At 39.2% G+C, this 20,471-nt stretch overlaps 1 protein-coding gene across 4 annotated transcripts in view; it reads right to left on the bottom strand.

Annotated features, from left to right (window-relative positions):
• Positions 1-20,471, bottom strand: part of ARHGAP44 (Rho GTPase activating protein 44) — a 171,424-nt gene that overhangs the window by 64,055 nt on the left and 86,898 nt on the right. For all 4 annotated transcript variants that reach the window (XM_063112890.1, XM_063112887.1, XM_063112888.1 and 1 more), the window contains exons 2-4: positions 11,700-11,739; positions 11,203-11,307; positions 1,889-1,965 (exon numbers count right to left, since the gene is read on the bottom strand). In XM_063112890.1, coding sequence (XP_062968960.1) covers positions 1,889-1,965; positions 11,203-11,307; positions 11,700-11,739 — 222 coding nt within the window. The remainder of the gene's footprint in view (positions 1-1,888; positions 1,966-11,202; positions 11,308-11,699; positions 11,740-20,471) is intronic.

Raw genomic sequence — 20,471 nt, 5'->3', positions numbered from 1 at the left:
ATGCACATTTGGCATTAAATTTAAATGTAATATCAATATCTTTATCCTCCTTTCAAACAATACAAGATCTTATAACACTGATTCTCCCCTCCCAAAAAAATATCTCCCCCAAATATGCCACTTTTGCATGAGGACTATTTTGAGCTGAAGGCAATTGAGAGGCAGATAGAAAAACTGCTGTCCACCCTCTCCCTAGCTGCCTAGAAGCAGGACATAAATTTGTAAAGGTGTCCCCGTTCTCCTCTCTACCAGGAAGGACAGATGCCCATCACCAGAGGCAACTGTAGACCCTTATCAGCCCGGACTCAGCATAAGAGGAACCCACATAACAAAGTTCACTCACTTGCCCTTATCTTCCATTAGCTCCCATGTATTCATTTTCCCACAGTCTGCCACCCTAGACACTCAAAGTCCTTTTCCTTTGTCTTGTTCTCTAAAAATTACTATGTTTTTGTTAAGATGCTTTACAAACTCCTCTGGGTTACTCATGACCAAGTGCTCCCATGTTGATAAAATTTGTATGCTTTTCTCTACTTTTCTCTAGTTAATCTGTCTTTAGTCCATCTAATTAGCAGGGCCCCAGCCAATGAACCTCATACAGTTAGCAGGACAAAGATTTTTTTTTTTTACTCCCCTACATACAATCACTAATGTTTTTATTCTACCTTGCTACCTGCACGTCTTTCTTCTGGACATAATCTATTTCACACACGCTTCACTAGACCTTTCAATGAGATATGCAAGTAGTAACTTATCTTTATTTCCCTCTTATTCTTGAACAATGATTTAGTTGATCACAGAATTCTAGGTTTCCTGTATTTTTGCTCAATACTTAAAGATATTCCTCTATTATCTCCTGGTATTTATTTTGGCTGATGAATAAATAGCTTGTTATCAGTTTAACTGCTCTTTTTAGATAATTATCTTTTTTTTCCTCTGGTTGTTTTCAAATTTCTCTCTTTCCTGTTGATAACTTGTAGTTTTATTACACTATGCCCAGGGATGGATTTTTTGTTTATCTCAATTAGAACTCTTTAAGCTTCTTAAATCTAAAGACTTATGTTTTTCTTCAAACCTGGAAGAGAAAACATCACCTACAAACCTCTCCTTCTTCCTGTTTTCTCCTTCAGGAGCTCCCAGTAGACAGTGTCACACACCAGCATGCTCTCTCCCACGTCTCCCAGTATAATAACGCCACACCCTTATTGCGTGTACTGCACACTCTACATTCTATGTGGCAGTTCCAGATCTGTTTTCAGGTTCACCAATTCTCTCTTTGAGCGCAATCTCCAGTGCACTTCAACTAAGTTTTTTAATTATCTGTACAATTTTCACTTTTAAAAATCCTATTTGGTTTTGCTTCAATTCTGCCCATTCTTTTTTCATATTGTTTGATTCTTTTGTCAAAAATTTATTGTCATTAATTTTTTAATTTCATTTTAAACCATTCTTTGACATTTTCTTTCATACTGCTCTATTGTTTTTAGATCTCAGGTTACAGATTCTCAGACTGACTGTGTCTGCTGATGCTCTCTCATCAGAATTCTATTTTTAGTTTGTTTTATGGTAAGCTCAAAATCAGCAAGGGGTGTTCTTCTGGGAAATCCCGCAAGTGATGACTTCTGACATTGAGAGGTTGTGTATTTGCTTCTGCTGGAGCCCTAGGGATTTCAATCGTCCTTCGCCAATTTTATGTTAATTTCTCCACTTGGGACTTGTCTGGCTGCACAGACAATGGAACTTGGGAGCGGAGGGTTTTGATTTCTCACTGGTAACATTCTCTTCTTCCCCACTCAAGTCCTGAGCCAGAATTCAAGTGTCCTCAGTGCTTCCCTGAGGACTGATAATCCCCTTTTTGTGGGTGGGGACTTTCCTAGATTTGGCTTACCCAAGAAGTGTGTCATCTCCCAGGATAGCTGACCCCTCCATCAAACACTGAGCCAGTGTTGTCAAAGGCAACTTTTTCTGAAAGGGAAACAAATAGAGTCATGAAAACTACTTTCCACATTCACCTACTGACTCTAAAATATCAAAAAGTCAAACACTTGCCTAAGGGTTAAATTAGCTAAGAAACAAACTAACTTTAAAATATGTTTAAATCTAAAAATTCACAGTATACAATGATGGCTTAGACTTGGAGATGTCAAAATTCAGAGAATTAAAACTGAATTAAATTTGCCACTTTACAACATAAGCCTAATGTTTACATTCTGCATTATAAAATAAAGGACAATAGCATGAAGATAAAAAAGAGAAAATTTCAAAATTATGTTAACAAAGATTTGAGCAATGCATTTATTTCCAAAAACCAATCTCTCTCTTGAAGAGTGTATTAGCCCCATTTTACAAACGAGGCAGCTTATGGTAAAAAAAAAAAGAGAGAGAGAGAGAAAAGCATTCACTCACAATTACACTGCAAAGAGAGGAAGCACCGAGATGAAGGACACTCCAAAGAAGATAGACAAACAGCCAACATGCACATGCAAAAAAATGCTTAACCTCATTAGTCATTAGGGAAACCCAAATCAAGGCCACAAGGAGACACCACTTCACACTTACTAGTGAAAAAACAAAACAAACCAACATAAGCATTGGTGAGCATATGGAGAAATGAACCCTCATGCACTGCTGGTGGAAATTTAAAATGGTGAAGTGCTCTGAAAAAGTTTAGCAGTATCTCAATAAGTCAAATGGAATTATCATACGGCACAGCAATTCCACTCCTGGGTTTGTACCCAAAATTACTGAAAACAGATGTTCAAACAAAAACATGTACCCTTAACTTGTGGGATTTGATGCTAACTCCAGGTAGACAGATAGTGTCAGAATTGAATTAAGCTGCAGGACACCCAGCTGGTGTTTGGAGAGTTGGAGAACTGCTTAGTGTATGGGGAGCTCTTCTCCTGCCCCCACATGTGGTTGCAGAATTGCTGTGTGAGTGCAGAGAAACAGAGGCAGGCATAATATTCTGGCTGTAGCCTCACACACAGGGCAAAGCGTAAGGTACTGGTTCTCAACCGGGAGTGATTTTGTGCTCCTGGGGACATTTGGCAATATCTGGAGACATTTTTGGTTGTCACAATGTGGAAATGCTACTGGCATCTACTGGATAGAGGCCACGAATGCTGCTAAACATCCTACAATGCACAGAACAGTCTCTTACAACAAAGAATTACTAGGCTTATAATGTCAATAGTGCCAAGGCTGAGAAACCAGATTTAATTTGCAAGTTCCTAAAATATACCAATAACCAATCAATGAAAATGCCGCACTGCAAATGTCAGATCGTACAGTCATGGTACTGGTCAGCTCACATAAAAAGACCATTTTGGTTTGTGATAGAATCACACTTCCACAACCTACCTTCAGGGGAAGACTTCAGCTTTCTGATGCCTTAAAAATTTGACAATGAAGTCAGAGAGGTTCTTGCCTATAATAAAGGAGATTTCTAATAGCCCAGGAGTTGACACATATGGAGAAATGTAACTTCCTGAAGGTCAGTAGAATTTTTACAAATACAGAGAAAGACTAGTCTGATTAGTCCTGGGGACAACCACGTGTCCGTTCTGCACACCGCAGACCAGAAAACACAGTTTGAAGTGACATGGCTGGAGGTGCCCTGCTCCTGAACCAGGTCAGCAACGTCATTTTCTCATTTCTAATCACTTTACACCCTCACTGATGATTCTGAGATGTTCTTAGGTAGCAAAGAGTATGGCATGAAGTGGCAAAGTACCACGAGATGGGAAAATTATTCCTGTTTCAATTGCTTTTTAATTCTCAAGGTTTTTACCTTTTTCTCTTTATCATATCTATCTATCTCAAATGAATGAGTTGATTTTTAGGAAATATATGTGTAGGGTCCACAAGTAATAGGTACTAGAGGATTTACAGCAAAACATCTCCCTCCCACCTTTATTCCTCAACCACTTAGCTCCCTGAACCAGAGACCACGACAGTGATCAGTCTTGTGTATCATTCCATAAATATCCTAAGCAGATCCAATTATACATATGTGTGTGTGTGTGTCCATTTTTACTGGATATTTTCCCCCACAAATGTTAGCCTATTACATCCACCACTCTCTGCCTAGCTTTCCTTTCTACATAGAGATAGCGTTCATATCATTTCCTATCATCATATACATAGACAGATGATCTGCCCTGCTCTTTTTTTTCTTTTTTTTTTTTTTTTAAATGGCTGCATAGATCATTGAATGAAGATGGCAAAACGTATTTACTCAGGTCTTCTACTGATAGGGAACTGTCACTCCAGGGGAGATGCTTGGATTCCAAGGGTGGAGGGAGAAGGGGTAAGTGTGCAAAAGTCAGTGGAAGTTAATGATGAGTTTTTGTTTGCACAGATGCTTTAAGAATCAGAAATTAGAAGGAAGCCATCCAGTGACAAGAGGAAGGAAGAAATGGACAGAGGTGGTACACCTTCATGTCAAAACGTATTTACTCAGGTCTTCTACTGATAGGGAACTGTCACTCCAGGGGAGATGCTTGGATTCCAAGGGTGGAGGGAGAAGGGGTAAGTGTGCAAAAGTCAGTGGAAGTTAATGATGAGTTTTTGTTTGCACAGATGCTTTAAGAATCAGAAATTAGAAGGAAGCCATCCAGTGACAAGAGGAAGGAAGAAATGGACAGAGGTGGTACACCTTCATGTCAAAAGGGGATGAGGCAATTCACAAAGGCACTAGGTAAGAAATTACTAGACTACAACCCAAAAGGACTTCCAGTTATTTCTATTTCTAAGGAAATTCTCTGCGACGAAGGGGAAACTGAGGGCTCAAGAGATCCTACGTGTTGTGGCAATCTCACATAACCTGATGACTGTCTGCCCTAAGGTATTCTTTGCTGTCTCCCCCACACTTGGCTCATCCTCAGTTTGTGTTTAAGGTCACCCAGTCTTAGAAGAATTAAATTACCCAAAGATCTAGAAAAGCTGCTGGAATTTATTTCCCTTTGCTGCCAAGGGTCCATGCTGAGAGAACTAGTCCTGATCCTCAGTGAATATTATTGCCCAGTTAAAAAAGATCTTAGTAAACTTCATGCTGGCCAGTGATTTTCAAGGTCAAAGAGAAGCGATTAAAATAAACTTTTCCCTTGTTCCAGAGTTCAGACAGAACCTTAAGAATAAAGGGAAGGAAAAACAGAAAGTCCTAGGGTTGAGTCAATCTAACACATCTGAGATGACTTGTTCTCTCTAAAATTATCTTGGGCACAAGCAACACAGTTTGTAGGATGACTCAAAGACAAAAAGTCTCACTCTAATACCCATCCTGTTCCCCAAACACACACACACTCTTTCTCTCCCTCTCCCTCATATCCCTTCTCTGTGAACACTGAGGTCTACTGTCCTCAATTCCAAGCCCAGACAACTAGCTTTTCTGTGCTCCCAAAAGACACAGCCCAGGCCTGATGCCCAGGGCTCAGTAGTTCTCAATGAGAACTATACAACCTAATGGTGAGGTGATACTCACAACTTAAATATTTACTTAAGTTAAGCACTGTGCTAGGCATTTACACACATTACCTCCTTGAACTCTCAAACAACCCTACTGGGTAGGAAACCATTATTGTTACTACCACTTTCCAAATGAAGAAACTAAGGCTTATGGGGTAATTAACTTGCCCAAGGTCAGGCAAAATTAGGAAGCAGTAGAGCCAGGCTTTACCCATGGGTAGTCTAATTGCAGAGCTTAACCTCTGAACCATCATGCTAAATTATCCGTTACAGAATAGGAAGGACTCAAATTGGCATGCTCGTGTGTCAGGCAGGTTCTATGCCAAAAATACTTGTGCACCATCCATTCATGACACAAATCTATTTTTATCATTGCCTCTCATGGGGCAGGCCCTGTTGTAGGCACTGAGAATACAGCTGCCAGAGAGACAAGATCCCTGCTCCATGGAGCTTGCATTTGAGAGATGGAAATGAATGCTCACAGTGATTTCAGATAATAATTTGTGCTATGAAAGAAACAAAATAGTGTGATGGCACTGGAGGGGACAGGAGGGGAGGGAGCACACCGGGGGTCAGGGAAAGCCTCCCTGGGAGGGTGACATCTGAGCTGGCTGAGAACCAAACAACAAGAAGTCACTGGCCTGAAATGCTGGGTAAGAGAATTCCACATGGAGGGCAGAGCAGGTGCCACAGCTCCAGGACAGAGATGAGCCAGAAGTACACAGCGACAAGTCAGCACAGCTGGAGAATGATGGCTGACAGGGAGGGGACAGGAGCTGAGCTCAGAGGTGCAGGGGGAAGACATCGCATTAGGGTCCAAGGGCCACAGTAAGGGGCTTGGATTTTATTCCACAATGGAATCCTCTGGTGACATTTAGGCAGAAGAGTGACCTCATCCGATTTGCATTGTAAGCACTCACTGCAGCGGTCGTAGAAACTGGACTATGAAGGAGTGGGTGGGAGGGGAAGACCTGATAGGAACCGCTGTGTGTGGGATGAGAAGACGGTTGCTCGGTTGAGGGTGGTAAATGTTGAAGCAAAATGGAATTTCTCTGGAGGAGGAGTCAGCAGGACTTACTGAAAGCCTGGATGCAGACGGTGTGGAAAGGGAAGAATGAAGGACGATGTCTGGGATGAGACATGAGCATGTGGGTGGATTTACAGTACCATTTTCTGCTTTCTTCACCAAATCCTCCTCTTCGTGAAAGAGCTTGAAACGCTGCAGTTCCTGGGGTTTCTGACTCAGGGCCATGTGTCTTCTTACCCTGTATTTCCTCCCTAGGTGATCTCAACAATTCCCATGGATTCAAGAGTCGCTCAAGCCAGAGACCAGAAAACTGCCCTCCCCTCCTCACACCCCCACATCCATTTGATTACCAAGTGCTGAAGGCTCTACCCCCAAAATCTACAACGGACGCTGGCTTCTCTCTGTCTTCACTGTCCCCATACGTCTCTCCTAGACTGTCCTATATTTGCCTCCTCACTTCTCCACAGCCCTCACCCCACTAATCCCTTATTCCCATAATCATCAACAGATCTAATCACGTGCCTCCCTACTAAAACATGGGCTTTCCACTGCTCTTAGGGGTCAAGTCCACATCCTTACCATGGCCTACAAGGTGCGACTCAGTCCCCTGCAGTCCCATCTCATGCCTCTTTACTCCTCATTCTCTACAGTCTAGTCACTCTGGCCACCTTTATGTTTCTGAAAATGCCAAACCCCCTCCTGTCTCTGGGAACATGGCACATGTTGCCCCATCCTAGAAGCATTTTTACCCCTTTTCGGGCCATTACCACTTACTTGTCCTTAATGGTCACTTCCCATGGAAAACTCCTACTATTTAATTCCTAGTAAGCTTTCTTCTCAGCACTAAGACACAATCTGAGTGACACTAATGCACTCTGTGTGTGATGCTGGCTTCTCTCTAGACCGTGAGCTTCTAGAGGACGTGGACAGGCTGCCCTGCATGGCAGAGTTGGTACTTTCTAAGCATTTCTTGAATAAAGTGGAGAAACACTTGCACACACTAGCAGTTTATTTGTTGGATGTGACTTCCATATGAAAAACGTGGGGACTTCAAAAAATTAAACACCTTCATTATATTGAGTCTTAGAAATCTATGAACTGGGGGAAGAGAAACAGTGGATTACAAAACTACTCCAAGTAAACCATTGGGTAGTACATGCATGTTTTGAAACAACACACTGTACCCCAGAAATATGTACAAATGTTAAAATAATTTTTTTTTAAAACATTTTTAATTAAAAAAAAATCTACGAACTACCCAGCAATGAGCCTGGAAAAAAGGCAAAATGGAAAAGTAATTCATATCCTTTCTATTTTCCATTCCACTCAAGGAGTCCAATTTAACTCAGTACCTAGAGGACAACAATGCTCTCTCTGGTCCCTGAGATAGTAGCAAAACCCCCCAGTTTTGTGCCCACCCCCAGCTGGCAGCCAGTCACAGCTTTCGGGGCCAAACTTTTATTTATTTTTTTGGCAGCTGGCCAGTAGAGGTCCGAACCCATGACCTTCATGTTACAAGGCTGTGCTCTAACCAGCTGAACTAACTGGCCAGCCCTAGGGCCAAATTGTGAAAGGTGTGAGATAGAAGTTGAAGTGGTAGAAACCATCACTACCTGCTAAAGAGCTAAGGAGACTGTTAAAGGAGAAGTGACAAAAAGCGACACCTGACGTGCTCAGATAACACACAGAATACCGCATGTGCACAGAGTCTGCTGGTGCTGAGATTCCACCACCAGCACTCACGCGCCCAGCCCCGTGCCCAACACCCAGCCTCCCTGGCCAGTGTTATTCATTCATTCCTCCACTGCCCTTTTCCTGATCCCTCTTACATTTTTTAGTTTTCCTCTTTTCATCCTTTTTCCTTTTCCCCTGTTCCTCGTATCTCAACAGGTCTCCCCAACTAATCTTCACAAAGAACCGGGCACATATTTCAGCATTTGAGGCAATTCATAAGTGTCGTGTTTCCTTTTAAATCTCCTGATGTGTTACTTTACAAATAAAACTGAAAAAATTTATTTGAGTCTAGGCCTTAGAAATTTTTTCCCCACAGGTCTGTGGTTGTTACATGTTTTAAATGGTGCTTTGACTTAAGGACTATTTATTCATTTATATGACGATAAGGAAAGACCTGTCAGCCCAAGAAATCATTGACAAATCTCTGCAGTGAAAACACCCATCTGTACAAGCTGGAATGCCTACTTCCTCTGCAGACTTCTTCTGTGTCAAGTAAACAGGTTCCTAGTTTCATGTTTATCGTTGCACACATGTGGCTGTAGCTGACAACAGCCACTCCATGTCTTCCCTGCTAAGAGAAGTTGGATAGCGTGTGGTCCAGCAGGTGAATCACAACCAGTCAATGCAAATCCATTTCTCTCTGATACATATTCACCTTCTCAGCCTCCCTTGCAGCTAGAGAAACATAAAAAATCCTGGAACAGATATTTTTTTCTCCCTGATAAAAACAAACAAAAAAGCATGCAAAGATAATTCGTGCTCTCCCCACCCTCACACTTCCTGCCTGTGACATGGCTATGTGAAGATACAAAGCCAGGCACCACAGTGCCATATTATGACTATAAGTGGAGGTGCAAGCATCACAGAGATGCTGACCCAAAGCTACCGAAAAAACCTTGAGACTGGCTAATGCAGATGTCGTGTTAAGTGTGATAGTAAGTGCTTTTTTGCTGAAGTTGCTATTAATTGGTATATTAACCATGTCTTTTATTTTCTATATTCAGGGATGCCTTGACATCTTGGGGCTTTGCTGACCCTGGAGGGACTGTCCGTACCAGAGTTAGCCAATTCTTAAGAGATAGTAAAGAACTGGCCCAGAACATGCAAACCAACCAACCTAGAGCCCACACCCCAACAACCTCCTTTACCAGACTCCTAAAGTCCAGGCCACTCTCCACCTGCCCTAGTCCCCACATTGGGGAGGTCAAGTACCAGACAATTAGGTACCACCCTTATGCCTCAGAGCTTGCTGAAATGATTCAAACCAGCCATCAGTAAACCTGCTTACCCTGCCTCAGCCATTCCTTCCCACAGAAACCACAACCATGGCTCTTGCTCACAGTTCCCCCTCCCCCTTGGCCTCCTGACCAAGCCAGGAGCTTCCCCGTGGGGCCCTGCATACCACGATGTGCCCCTCTCCTCTTGGAAACTGTGAGTAACACACTACCTTTTCGATGGCAGTCACTTCCTGATCTGTTGGGCTTGCCATAGCTCAAACTGTCTATGAGTAGGCTAAATTTTAGAACACTCAGGGAGCCAAATACATCCGAATTGACAGTATTTGCAAGACTCTCAATCCAGTGAAAACTCCACAAATCTAGGTAACTTTGTCTTATCCCAGAAAAATAATGCTAGTACATAATCCACCTGCCAACACCAAAAGGCTTGTTTCAAGACTCTGGTGGTAACATTAAATGCTACTCTTAATACCAAAATGTACTGTCCTTTGAACGCGTTATTTTAAAAACAGTGCTTCTTGCAGCAAAAGAAGGGAGATGGGTCAAAGGCAGGCCTGGCCCAGACCCCCACGGGCATCCCAGAACAGTTCCTGGAGTCCCTTGTTAGATATTGGTTTGATAAAAAGCTTTCATGTCCAAGGTAATTTTGCAAACTCTCCCTTTAGACTGTTCAGGTTTCCCTTGCTGAAATTCCTGATACATGCAGAATATTTCCATAGATATTTTCCAGAGCTGTGAAGGTTTTATTTATACACACACACAAGTGACTCCTGCTGGGAATGTTAAGAAGGAAGAAACCAGGGCTGGGGAGAGTAAAAGGAATGACTGAACAAGCCAGCAGAGCATGGTTTTGCACTGCAGCAGGAGGTGGGAGGAAGAATTGGGGTTCATTACATAACAGTCAACAGAGGTGAGGCCAACATAAGCTGAAGGGGACCAGGGAGACCATGGGGAAGCAGATGTCAACCATGACTCCAGGTCAAAACAAATCCAAAAGACACCAGACACGCAGATTGTAAACTCAAGGGAGGAAGATGAAAACGTCCTAGATTGCATATCCCTCATAACAAAGCCAAGTGAATGTCTAAGAATATCTTTCCATCTTTGGTGGAGTTGAGGGGGTGGGAGGCCAAGAGGAAGAAAGCCTGCAAAGACTGTTTACACCAAGGACTGTTAAATGGAAATACACCATACAATGCCCCTCATTACTAGCGTAGGTTATAGGCAAAGACATTAGAGTAACTTTATTTAGCAGGCTCTATTTATTGTCTCATTATATAGCAAAAGCAATTCTCAAGGGCCTTTATAAGTCACTTATAACCTCTAAAACCACCATATAATTTTTTTCATGAGATCGTAAGATACGATTGAGGCAAATGAAATGCATGAATGAGCTGAGACAGGGGTAGATATTCATCAAGGATAAAGCTCCTCTAGAGGTGGGATCTCAAGCATGCCCCTGCTGTCCTCCTGGTTGCCGCACTCTGGGGAGAACCAGGAGAAGAACCTCACCTTGCCTGGGGAAGGCAGGGAATGCTTCAGGCAGGGGATGACTCAGGTGGGGCTAAAGAGCCAGAACAATGGAAAGGCTTGTCACTCTGCAGAAACAAGCAGCTAGGGCTGCTCGGTCAATTCTCAGGCACATATGTGGCCATACAAACAGGTGCACCAAAGAGGGCCTGGGAGTGAGACCCCTGTCCTCCGTGGGCTGCCCAGGGCTGGGAGGGCACTTACAGAGCGCTTGTCGGCCTCTGCCCCTTGTTGGCCCTGCAGACATGCGGTGAGCTTCTTGTGCGTGCTGTGGGACACCTGCTTCACCAGCTCCAGGCGCTTCTCCACCTGCAGACAGAACAGTGTGTGATGCCATTAGGTGAGGGCAAGGTCAGGAGAAGAGGGTTGTCGGTCTGGACAATCATGACCTGTGTTTCCATGAGACAAGGACTTCTGGGGAGACAGCATCCAATGCTGGAAAACTGGAGGGGGAGCAATCGCAGACTCTGGGACTCTGCTGCTAACCATGTAGTGAGATAACTTTAAATCTCTCCTGAAAAATCTTCCCTAAACCAGTATTCAACATGCAAAGTACTGTCATAAAAGACAAAAGGTTGCATCTCTAAACAGTTGGTATGCGGATCAGCTGAAGAGTTTAAACAGCACTGGGAATGTCTTAGTTTTAAAAGGGAAAACATCTTTGGTGTCTGTGAACGAGTAAGGGTCTGTGACAACCTTACCTGAAGAAGGTCTTCACTCAGAACTTCAGTCTTTTCTGCCCTAAAGAGAAAATTGAGAAACACAGCAGTAAGAAAACTAAAAACATAGTCTCATAATTACTCCCCACTCTCTTCACTTATAGCAACACTAGAGAAACTGAGACACTAGTAGCAGAAACTCCTAACAAGAAAATACGGAGACAATAATGAAATTTACCAAGAACCTTAAGTCACCAGCATACCAGCAAACACAGCAAACAAGATACTCTGAAGAGCTAAGCAGGTTTTCCACACCCATACACCTTGGTGTCCCCCAAACAAGCAAGTGAAAGTAGCAGAAATCTGAGAAGAGATCAATAAAGAAAAAAACAGAGACAGTATTGAGTCCAGGTAACTAATGCAAATACCCTCAGCAAGGTCTGGCAACTAACAAAGAGTTAGGATCACCAGAAACTGGGGGCTTGAACCGGAGATTTCCACATTCAGGAAAAGAACATGGATGGGGTCTCAACCCATGAACGCCCCCTGCCTCACGTCAAAGGAGAATGCAAATTCTCTTTGGAGCAAAGACTTCCTAATTTATGGCCTGTGTATTCTCACTAATAAGGTTCAATCAGTGAGGTATCTCACACATATGTACAACTACTCTCACACAAACACTCACACACATAAACCGCAAATTCACGTGAAAACAAATCATCAAGATTTAAGAGTACAGAGAAAGAAAGAAGAACCGACACATTAAGAACCCAAAGGGACTTGGACTACTAGAATTATTGAACACCGTAAGGACTTGGACTACTAGAGTTATCAAACACCGTAAGGACTTGGACTACTAGAATTATCAAACACCGTAATGTAGGTATGATATATTTAAGAAAAAATATATTTAAAAACAAGTAATAGAACTTCTGCTTCCAGGAAGATGAAGTGAACGTATTTAGCAATTCCTTTCACTAATACAACCAAACACCCAGGACAATATATATAAGACAAACATAAGACTCTGAAAAGGAGAGAGACAGCATACCAGCTAGAAATCTCCTGACCCAAGGAATGACATGGTGAGGATGCTTTGCTTCACGTTTCCCAGACGTGGAACTTGAGAAACCAGCAACCTAGAACACCGATTGGCATAGACAAAACAAGCCCCAACAAAACCCTGGTCTCTGCAGCCAAAGCACTAATAAAGAGGGAGCCTAGGAAGACAGAAAATGTTTAGGCAATAACCATTCACTGCAGCCAAACACCACAGAAAAAACTGTTGTCCTACTCCACCCACAACAGCAAAAGCTGAGTAGGGAGCCTAGACTTCTTCCCCTGCCAGGCTGTAATAAAGCACCCAACCCCCAGCCCCTCATCAGTGTGGGAGTGTCAGAGATGGCTGAGTAGGGAGCAGGGACAACAATCACTGCTGGACAGTGATGAAGCCCATTCTCCCCTGCTGCAGTGGCAGTAGCCTGGTCATCACCCAGTGGTAATGAAGCATCCCTCCCCTCCCCACTGGGGTGGTGTCACAGGAGGCCTAACTGACAGTTAGGACTTTTGTTACTGTCCAGAAGTAGCAAAGCCCCATCTTCCATAGTATCAATGGGAGCCAAGTAGGGAGAACCAGGCACTTCTACCTGACCAGCCAGGGAGGTATCAGTGGAGGCCCAGTGGAAAGCTAGAATTCTCACTCCCACCCCATAAGAGCAAGAAGCACCTCCCTCCTCAAGGGGTCAATGAAGGCTAAGTGGGGAATCTGGACTTCTCCCCTGACTTGGCAGGAACAAACTAGCACTCCCACTCCCCCCACTGGAGTGCTATCAGAAAAATCCAGCCAGAGGACAAAGTTTAAATGAGATCCAGAGTCTCATACTATAACACCCACAATGGTCAGATTTCAGTAAAAAATTACTCATCATACCAAGAAGCAGAAAAAACTCAAAGTGAAGAAAAAACAATCAATAATAGATGCTAATTAGAATTATCTGTCAAAGATTTAAAAGCATTCATTATAAAAACACTTCAAAGAATAATTATAACATGCTTGAAATAAATGAAAAAATAGAAAGTCTGAGAAAAAAATAGAATATATGAGGAAGAAATAAGTGAAAGGTTCAGAGCTGAAAAATATGATAATCTAAATAAAAAAACTCAGTGAATGGGTTCAACAGCAGCATGGAGGAGACAGAGGAAAGAATCAGTGAACTGAAAACAAGCGCAGTAGAAACTTCCCTATCTGAACAACAGCAAAAATAAACCAAATAAAGCAACAAATAAAAGAAGCCTCAGGGACCTGTGGGACTATAACAAAAGACCAAATATGTCATCAGAGTCCCAAAAGAAGAAAAAGAAGGTAGGTTAAAAAAATACTCAAAGAAATAATGGCTGAAAACTTCTCGAATGTGGCAAAAGACACAAAGCTACATATTTAAAAAGCAGAGCAAACTCCAAAAGGGATAAACACAAAAAAAATCCTCATCAATATTCATCATAGTCAAACTTCTGAAAACTAAAGACAATTCTTTTTTCCCTTTCTTTTACTACTTATTTATGTATTTATTGGTGGCTAGCTGGTAAAAGGATCTGAATCCTTGACCTCAGTATTATCAGCATCATGCTCCAACTACATGAGTAAAGACAATTCTTAAAGGCCAGGAGAGAGAAATGATTTTATAACAACAGGGGGAAACAATTAGAATGACAGTATATTTCTAATGAAAAACCTGGAGACCAGAAGGAAGTGGAGCACCATTTTTCATGTGTTGAAAGAAAAGAACTGCCAACCTAGAACCCTATATGTGGTGCAAATATCCTTCAGGAATAAAGAGAAAATTAAGACAATCTCAGAAAAATTAGCAGAATTTGTCATCAGCAGGCTGACATTAAAGACTTCCTAAAGAAAGTTATCCAAAACTAATAAACAAAAATAATAAAAAGAGGAAACTTGGAATATCAGGAAGGAAGGAAGAACAGGGTGAGCAAAAATATGGCTAAATACAATAGACTTTCTTTCTCCTTTTGAGTTTTCTAAATTATGTCTGATGATCAAAGAAACACTTATAACATGGTCTGACGTGGTTCTAAATGTAGTAGAGGAAATATTTAATACAATCATATTGTAATCAGAGGAGGGTGAAGGGTCATAAAGGCAGAGGATATCATTCGACTGGGAAAATAATGACACCAGTAGATTGTGACAAGTTATGTATATATCATGTAATATCTGAAGCGACCACTAAAATAGCTATAGAAAGAGATACACACAAAAACATTATAGATAAATCAAAATGGAATTCTTAAAAAAGTTCAACTAACCCATAGGAATGCAAGAAAAATAAAACTGAGAAATAAAAAACAGAAAGAAAAATAAATAAAATGACAGACATCCTAGACATGTCCATAATTATATTAAATGTAAACAGCCTAAATATACCAACTGAAAGACAAAGATCAGCAGAATGAATTAAATAACATGTTGTCAACAAGAAACTCACTTCAATCATAATTATATAGACAGCATGAAAGTAAAAGTATAGGAAAAGACATCATGAAAACATCAACCAAAAGAAGACAGGAGTGACTATACTAATATCAGATAAAATAAATTCAGAACAAAGAAAATTATCAGAGACAGAGAGGAGCATGATATAATTATAAAAGGATCAATCCACCAAGAAGACACAGCAATTCTAAATGTTTATACAACAAACAACAAAGCTACAAAATATGTGAAGCAAAACTGATAGAACTAAAAGAAGAAAGACACAAACCCGCAATTAGAGTTGGACACTTCAACATTCTCTCTCTCAACAGTTAACAGAACTAGGTTAAAAAAAAACCAAAAAAACTAGCAAGGCTATATAAGAACATACCACACCACCACCATTAATCAATAGATCTAACTGAACACTCCATCCAACAGGAACAGAACACACATTCTTTTACAATGCCCATGGAACTTATACAAAGACAGGTAACATCTGGGGCCCATAAAACAAACCTTGACAAATTAGAAAGAATGGAAATCATATACAGTGTGTTCTCTGACCACAATGGAATCCAACCAGAAATCAATAATAAAAGACAAAAAGAAAAAAAAATCCAAATACCTGGAAACTAAACAACTTCTAAATAATCTATAAATCAAAAAGAAAGTCTCATCAGAGCCCCTTACCAGCCAGCCACCAAAACCAAAACAAAACAAAGAAAATCTCAAGAAAAATAAAAAAATTGAACTAAATAAAATAAAAGTGTAACATATATAAATGTTGAACATGGCCAAAGCAGTGCTAGTAAGAAAATGTATAGCATTAAAATCCATACAAGAGAAAAGAGGAACAGTCTCAAGTTAATCATCTAAGCTCCTATTCTAACAAGCCAGAAAAGGACCAAAATAAAGTCAAAAGCAAGCAGAAGGAAGGATATCATAAGGATAGACAGAAAATGGTAAATTTAACACAAAATAATAGAGGAAAAAAATGAAATAAAGAGACGGTTCTTTAAAAAGATCAATAAAATTAAAAAATCTTCAGCAAGATTGAAAAGAAAGAATAGAAGCTGCAAATTACCAATAAGATTAAAGCAGTGAATACCACTAAAGACCCTGGAGGAATCAAAATGACGGCTTTAACTAACAAGCCGGCATATATAAATTTGACAACATAACTGCAATGGACTAATTCCTAGAAAAGCCAAAGTACAAGACATATAATATGAAACAGATTATCTGAGTAGGTCTGTAACTATTAAGAAATTGAACTTGTACTTTGAAAACTCACTCAAAAAATAAATCTTCAGACCCAGAAGTTTCTACGAGAAACTTCATCTACCAAATGTTTAAAGAAGGATTAACACAGCAATCCTACACAATCTCCTCCAAAAAATAAAAAAAGAGGGAACAGTTCCCAATTCATTTTATGAAGCCAGTATTACCTTGATATCAAAACCAAACAAAAACAAGATAACTGCACACCAATATCCCTCATGAATATAGATACAAAAATCCTTAACAAAATAATAGCATATAGAACTCAGCAATATAGAAAAAAGAATTATTCATCATGACCAACAGCGGTTTATTCCACGGATACAAAGCTGGTTCAACATTCAAATATCAATCAGTATAATCCACCATACTAGCAAATTAAAGAAGAAAAACCACACAATCATATCAATTAATATAGAAAAAGCATTTGACAAAGTTTAAAACCCATTTCTGGTAAAAACTCTCAGAAAAGTAGGACTAAAAGGATATTTCCTCAACTTGATAAATACCATCTACAAAAAAACCCACAGTTAACATTATACTTAATGGTAAAAGACTTAATGCTTTCCCCCTAGAACCAGGCTCAAGGCAAGTATGTCTCCTCTCACCACTCAATCAACACAGTACTGTAAGGTTGAACACATTAATATGCAAAAATATGAACCCTGGCTCATTCACATCATAAACAAAAATTAATTCATATTTGATCATAGACTTTGATAAAAACATAAAATTATAAAGCTTTAAAGAAAACACAGGAGAAAATATCTGTGACCTTGGTTTAGGCAATAGATGCTTAGATATGACATCAAAAGAACAATTCATGAAAGAAAAAAAATTTGATACATTAGATCTCTTAAAAATTAAAAGCTTTTGCTGTGTGAAAGATACTGCTAAAAGATGAAAAGACAAGCACAAGAAGAGAGAACCAATCACAAATATGAAAAAAGTATTGTATCCAGAATATATAAAGAAGTCTCAAACTCAACAAGAAAAACATCCTATTAAAAAATGGGCAAGGGCCAGCCTGTGGCTCACTTGGGGAGCGTGGTGCTGACAACACCAAGTCAAAGGTTAAGATCCCCTTACCGGTCATCCTTTAAATTAATTAATGGGCAAAAAAAAAAATCCAGACAGCAACTTTAGCAAGGAAGATATATGGATGGCAAATTAGCACAAGAAAATATGCTCAACATTATCATCTATTAAGAAAATGCAAATTAACAGCAAAATGTGGTAGTAGCAAAAGAATGGCAAAATACACACATGCACACACACACAGAGAGCCTTGTGAATGTTCAATCAACTTTATCTGTAATCCTGAAAATCTGAAAGCAATCCAAATGTCATTCAACAGGTGGATGGATAAACTTTAGAACATCTACACAATACAATATTACTCAGCAATAATTAGGAACAGACTACTGACACAAGCTATGAAATGGACAGATGTCAAAATCATCGTGCCCAGTGTAAAAACCCATTCCCAAAAGGTTACATGCATACTGAATGACTCCATTTACATGCCATTCTGGAAAAGGAACGGAACAGAGTGGTGGGTGTTACAGATTGGGGGTGGGGGGTTAAACGACACAGGGGCAGCATGGGGGAATTTTTTGAGGTAATAAAATTGTAGAGTTGTTCTGTATTTTGTTAGCAGTGGTGGTTACACAAATCTATGCCTATGTTAAAATTCATAGAAGTCTACCAAAAAAGTGAATTTTACTTTATGTAAATTTTTAAAGTAAAAAAAAAAACCCACCACTTTTTCAAGATAGAACTGAGATACTGGACAACAATACCCTGTAAATCCAGCAGGGAAGGTGCCTGGAGTTAAGTGCTCTAAGTGCCTAGTACTGTTCATTAGAGAAGCTAAAATAATCATTTAGATTATGTTAAGCTGAAGCATGATAAACATTTCAAGGGGGCCACTAAAAGAGCAGAAATAGAGTATATATCTTCCATACTAACAGAAACAAAATAATAAAAATGTGATGACTGAGCACAAACAAAAAGCAATGTACAAAAAAATAGAAAGCACAAAGTAAAATTGGAGATGCAAGCACAAATATATCACAAAATATAAATGAACTAAATATTCCAGTTAAAAGCTAAAGATGTTCGGCTCAGATACTAAAAAAAAAAAAAAAAAAATGTAGCTCTATGCTAATAATAAAAGCTGTATGTAAAACATAAAGAATCAGGTAGTTTGAAGATAAAAAGAAAAAAGGTAGTTTGAAGATAAAAAGAAAAAAAAAACACATAGCAGACTATTTCTAACTCACACAAAAGACTTTTAAAAGGAGAAAAAATTATAAGGGAGATAGGACAACAACACAATGATAGAAAAGTTTAAATCAACAAAAAGTTATGAGAATTTTGACCTCAGGTATACCTGATAAGAATCACAAAATATATCAACCAAAACCGATGGAACCTCAGGGAAGCCCTGAGAATTTTACCATAATAGAAGACGTCATCATTCCCCTCTCAGTTAATGAAAGGTAAGGCAGAAGAAAAGTTAGTATAAATACAGAGGATTTGAAAAACATAAACCAACAGAATGTATTTGATAGACATACATTGGAACTCTGAACCTAATCATAAAGAATATGAAATCATCTCATGCAGGTAAAAATTCATTTCCAAAAATTATCCTCTTATTAGCCTATAAAGAACACCTTGACAGATATAAAGGATGGATGTCACAGAGTTGATGTTCTGTGACTCCAATGCAATTTATGTTGAAATAAGTAACCAACATTTTTTTAAAAAAATTGGAAACTTTAAAACACTTCTAAATAGATCACAGGTCAAAAAGAATTACTGTTAGAAATTTTAAATATTTAGAATTAAAAAAGAATGAAAATATAGAAACTTAATTGCTTATATTAGTAAAAAGAGAGGCTGAAAATTCTTGAGAATTATAAATATAAACAGAATAAACTTCAAGTAATTAGAAGAAAAAATAAAGAAATGAGTAAAATAGAAAACAATCATATAAGTTAATTATTGGAAAAAAAGAACAAAATAGCAAAACTCTACAAGATTTGTTCAGGAAATAAATGAGAGAAGGAACAGATAACAATAATAGGAAATAAAAGTGGAATATAAACACAGATGCTGTAGATACTAAAAAGATGAATGAAACTTATGAAAAACTTTATTGGAAAACTTAGACAAGGGCCGAGCCCGTGGCGCACTCGGGAGAGTGCAGCTCTGGGAGCGCGGCGACGCTCCCACCGCGGGTTCGGATCCTATATAGGAATGGCTGAGTGTCGGTCACGAAAAAGGACAAAAAAAAAAAAAAAAAAAAAAAAAACCTTAGACAAAATGGCCAAATACTTAGAAAAATAACAGCAAGCCACAATTGACTCATGATTAAATAGGAAGTCTGAATAGTCCTATAAACAAAAAAGAAATTAAACCATTAATTAAACATCTTTCCAAGAAAAAAACAGAACCAAGATGTTTTAGAGGTAAATTTTCAAGAAATGTTTCTTTTCAAATGTTTCTTTTAACTTACTCTTAAAAAAGAACAGAAAAAGAAGCAATACATCTCAAACTAGAAAAGATCAGTACAAAGAAAATTCTAGCTCACTCTCATGTATTAGCAATGATACAAAAATCCTGAACAAAATAAACTAGTACATTACGAACAAGTTAGACTGCTAGAATATGAGTGGCTTAAATTTAGAAATCTGCAAATTTAATTCATCCCATTGATAAATTAAAGAATTAAAAGACTACCTCAAAAATTCAGACAAAATATTTAATAAAATTCAATGCTTGTTCATAAAAAAAACACGAAAAATAAAAAAAAATCCTTAACTTGATATTTTTTAAAAGTACCTATATAACATTATTCTTAATGGAAACATGTTAAAAACATTCTTTTATAATCGAGAAAAATTCCTCTTAAATCAAGAAAAATTCCTACTATCACCATCGACCTGGATCAGAAAGCAAATGAAATACTAGATTTTAAAACTGAAAAGGAAGAACCTAAACCAATGTAAGTTGAAGATATGTTTGTCCAC

The sequence above is a fragment of the Cynocephalus volans genome, chromosome 10 (assembly GCF_027409185.1).
Source record: "Cynocephalus volans isolate mCynVol1 chromosome 10, mCynVol1.pri, whole genome shotgun sequence".
Lineage (NCBI taxonomy): Eukaryota > Metazoa > Chordata > Mammalia > Dermoptera > Cynocephalidae > Cynocephalus > Cynocephalus volans.
This window is presented reverse-complemented; position numbering and strand designations above follow the sequence as displayed.